Here is a 5,000-nt window from a genome sequence, read left to right on the forward strand (position 1 = left end):
ACTGAAATTTGTTTTATGTGATGTATAATGCTTATTGCTCCTAACATAGAGTGGAAAATTATATCATCCTAAGTTCTATTCGGTGCTATTTTCGTATATAGTTGCAACATATTAAACTTGTCTGAGCTTGAGACTGTAGGTTACTTGAAATAACTAGTCAATTGAGATTAGTAATCTTTGGTTGGTCCCAGATATGTTTTCTTCTATCTTTACAACATAGCTTCTTTTTATCTCCTGTTTTCCTTGTAATTTGATGAGTTTTCTTATTCTTTTTCTTATTACTTTTTTACTTGGATAATGAATGAATAATTGATAATTATATGGCGTTAGATGAATATCAATCAATCATACATTAAGAAAATTTAATAATTGATCTCGTAGTAGGAAATGTCCACTGTAAGCAGAACCTTGTGTGGTACCTTCCTTCAATTTCACTTCAGGTATGAGTTCTTTGGTCTCTTTCAGCTAATCTGTCCAGCTTCTCCAACCAAGTCTTTTTCTACTTACACGTTCAAATGGCAAAGGTTTTGGCCTAGTCCTTTGAGGATCTAAGCATTTTATTTTGGTGTGATTAAACTAAGTTATCGATATGATAACAACACTGATACTTAGTGGACATCATTGATTCCTAGTGGACCTTTTTCCCCTGCTTGACAGGTGGGAAGATTGAGGAGTTAATTGTATTTCCAAAAGTATAAAATCCATGAATTTATCCTATTCACTGTTTGTAATATTGTATAGTTGAACACAAGAATTCTCGGTACACGTCCCTCTAAGGAAGTGCACCCAGCCACACCCTTAATGCACAGTGACTTCCTATGTTTAGCTCCGCCCACCGACCTTGCCATCTCTCCCTATATTATCTGTTTGGTTACTCCTTGTGAAGTGAGGGTGTGACAGAGTGAACTTCTTTGAAGAGAGTCGTGCTGGGAACTCATGTGTCCAACTGTACTTAATACCTCGTTAATCATATGATAAAAAGAAAATATACTTCTTATTTTATTTTTAAGGAGAATAAGTTTTGAATATTTACTAATGAATATCAAGTACCCTAAATATTAATTTGATTTATTAACGTCGTCAACTGACGTCACAATTCCATTGGTTATCGACAACGTCTAAAGCAAGAAGGAATCTCCATATTGTATCTGCATTGGCTAGTGGGTGTGAGTGGGAGATCAGTCCAAATATAGAGAACAGAAGATGCATCTCAGTGGTTTTTCCTGGGAACCTATTGGTTAATTGAATTCCCTTCAATATAGTTTTATTCAATATTTGTTCGCTTTCATATCGTTATCTTTCAACCAGCGTAACGCAAATTTGATTTTCTTCTGGATGGAACTCTCATATGTAAATCTCTCTCTCTCTCTCTCTCTCTCTCTCTCTCTCTCTCTCTCTCTCTCTCTCTCTCTCTCTGCGTGCACATGGGTGTTTGGTTGTGTAATGTGAGCTTGTGGAAAAGCCAGACACAGTTTTTTGTCACTTGAGTCTCTAGAGAAAGAAGGTTCTGCAGAAAGATGGTTAAACTACTGTATGTATTATAATGATTTTATTAGAATGATTTTGATTTATTCTTAACGGTCACTTATAAAGAAAAAATTCATGTAATTGGTATTTTCAGACAATTTACAATAACAGAAAGATGAAGAAGCATTTAGCATTTTTTTATTTTCATTTTGATAATATAGCACATTTCTCTTGGTATTTTGTGCTAATCACCAACATCATTTTCTGAAGAACTTTTATTAGTTTGTTTGTTTGTTTGTATTGTAAAGAGAACCTCACCCCTGTCCTGTATTGCCTTGCTCTAAATTCAACCCAGTTATTGAAAGTCACTGCTATCATGAAGTCTCTTTAGTAAGGAAAAATTCTCTATGGTGTCGTAAGTGCACCACAACCGGTACACTGTATGCATTCTTTATGATTCAATAGTGTCCATTCGGCACTTCCCTGCATTCATTTGTTAGCCTTCTGCCTTAGCTCCGTTCCTGCTTTCTGTCTTCTATCCTTCTAGCCTCTCAACTTTGTCTTTATTATGCATCTCTTAAGTGTTCGTCCTATTAAATCTCGTAGCTGAATGACCTTCACAATCCCATCGCCTACTACACATCTCAAATTCATAAATCCTAGAAATCTTTTACAATGAGTCTAACTTCAGAACTTCCTTAAATCCTTTACGAAAATAACCATCCTCAGTCAGATTTGTCAGACTCGGTTAGCTACGATAATCTTCCTTCATTAATAATTAAATAGTTCTTATTAGATAAGGTCAGAAAATAATTATTAACTGAAGCCTTGAAACTTCAAGTCATTTTCCTGTAACTTATGCGTTATTATTTATGAATAACAGTCGTCAGTAGGCAGAGATTTTGGTCATTAACCTTTATAGGCCATGTTTATACATTTTTTTCAATTCGAGACAAAAAATTCTGATTAACTTCTAGTGCATGGATTATAATAATCCCAGCCAATTACGGTTCGATTATTTTGTTACTGTTATTATTATTATTATTATTATTATTATCATTATTATTATTATTATTATTATTATTATTATTATTATTATTATTATTATTATTAACTAGGCTACAACCCTAGTTGGAACAGTAACATGCTAAAAACCCAAGGACTCCAACAGAGAAAATAAAGCCCAGTGAGGAAAGGAAAAAATTAAATAGATAAACTACAAGAGAAGTAATGAACAATTAGAATAGAATATTTTAAGAACAGGAACAACATTAAAACAGATATTTCATATATAGAATATAAAAAGACTTATGTTAGCTTGTTCAACATAAAAACATTTGCTTCAAGTTTGAGCTTTTGAAGTAACTTGAGTAATAATTCTTAACAGCAAAAGTAATGTTGTTTATTAACTTGAGTGCTATTGTCTTCAGTAATGTCACTAATCTCCATCCATATACCAAAGGCACTTCCCCCAATTTTGGGGGGTAGCCGACATCAACAAAGAAACAAAACAAAAACAAAAAAGGGGACCTCTACTCTCTACGTTCCTCCAGCCTAACCAGGGACTCAGCCGAGTTCAGCTGGTACTGCTAGGGTGCCACAGCCCAACCTTCCACATTTTCCACCACAGATGAAGCTTCATACTGCTGAATCCCCTACTGCTGCTACCTCCGCGGTCATCTAAGGCACCGGAGGAAGCAGCAGGGCCTACCGGAACTGCGTCACAATCGCTCGCCATTCATCCCTATTTCTAGCACGCTCTCTTGCCTCTCTCACATCTATCCTCCTATCACCCAGAGCTTTCTTCACACCATCCATCCACCCAAACCTTGGCCTTCCTCTTGTACTTCTCCCATCAACTCTTGCATTCATCACCTTCTTTAGCAGACAGCCATTTTCTAGATATGATAAAAAACCAGGGTCAAATTATCACCAAAAACTAAAGTAATCGTTCCTTTTAACCGTGGTAATAATTCTGAATAACCAGGTTCTAATAATCTGAGACTTGAGTACCTCGCTTTGTGACCTTTGGTGGTACAAAATAGATTAATCTTTTTGTTGGTGTGGCTCTCTCGTACTATTAATCAAATCCTGTTCCTTCCGGATTAATTCTGTAACTTCTTTTTTCTGGTCACCCTTCATAACTCTCTCTCTCTCTCTCTCTCTCTCTCTCTCTCTCTCTCTCTCTCTCTCTCTCTCTCTCTCTCTCTCTCTCTCTCTGTTTTTACACTAACAGTAATTATCTTGTTTTTCATTTCTTCCAGTACTGGTACGACTACAAGCTTATTTGGGAACCCAAGGAGTACGGAGGTGTGGAGATGCTTCACGTGCCGTCAGACCACATCTGGAGACCAGACATCGTGCTTTACAACAAGTAAGAGATTTGTGTTTCTTTTCAACAATTAATAGTCGTGCTAATTATCTGACCATTAAGGAGAAATGTCTATTACAACGTGTGAGTTATATCGCACCCCTTACGCATATGTGACATATATTTCACCGTTTCCCAGTAAGGACCTTGAGAAAAATGGTGTTATATTTTTCTCATAGTTGGACTTATGTGACGTTTATAGTTTACAAGAAACTGGACCGCATTTTGCATGTAGAGTTATTTGGTAGGTCTAGCTTTTATCTGGAAATATTTTTAGGGTATCAAACTTATTCTTCAAGGAATCTTCCTTATATATATATATATATATATATATATATATATATATATATATATATACACATATATATATATATATATATATATATATATATATATATATATATGTATATATATATATATATATATATATATATATATATATATGTATGTATATGTATATATAGATATGTATATATATATGTATTTGTATATATATACTTTAATAACCTTGATTGAAAGTATTATAATGCTTTCCTTATTTCAAGTTCTTTTGGTACTCGTGAAAAAAAGTAAAAAATTATGAGATCTTTGTTCTATTCATAATTATATACAATCGAAGGTTACTGAATTTAACATGTTTATGTTTGTAAACGACTCGTTGGAAGAGAGAAATGCATTATTTTGTCCTTGGAGATTGGGGCGGATCCTATGCTATTTAAGTATTGACTAAAACAGTTTGCCCCCATTGAATTCTGAAAAAGTTTCTTTAATCATGGGATATGTTGATACATTGTAAATAAATGGATATTGTTTGGTAATGTATACCTTATTAAGAAAATAACAGACATATATATATATATATATATATATATATATATATATATATATATACATATATATGTATATATACAATGTATATGCATACATACATACCTACTGTATATATTGATGTATGTACATCTGTATACATACATACCTACATATATATATATATATATATATATATATATATATATATATATATATATATATATATATGTATGTATATATTTATATGTTTATATATAAATATTATGTATATATATATATATATATATATATGTATATATATATATATGTGTGTGTGTGTGTGTGTATGTCTGTGTGTATGTATGAAATGGAA

The 5,000-nt window shown here is 33.0% G+C and overlaps 1 protein-coding gene across 1 annotated transcript in view; it reads left to right on the forward strand.

Moving 5' to 3' along the window:
* The window catches only part of LOC137616434 (acetylcholine receptor subunit alpha-like 1), a 910,421-nt gene that overhangs the window by 621,734 nt on the left and 283,687 nt on the right, over positions 1-5,000 (forward strand). The window contains exon 3 of the mRNA XM_068346182.1: positions 3,732-3,841. Coding sequence (XP_068202283.1) covers positions 3,732-3,841 — 110 coding nt within the window. The remainder of the gene's footprint in view (positions 1-3,731; positions 3,842-5,000) is intronic.

This window comes from Palaemon carinicauda, chromosome 22, assembly GCF_036898095.1.
Source record: "Palaemon carinicauda isolate YSFRI2023 chromosome 22, ASM3689809v2, whole genome shotgun sequence".
Classification (NCBI taxonomy): Eukaryota; Metazoa; Arthropoda; class Malacostraca; order Decapoda; family Palaemonidae; genus Palaemon; species Palaemon carinicauda.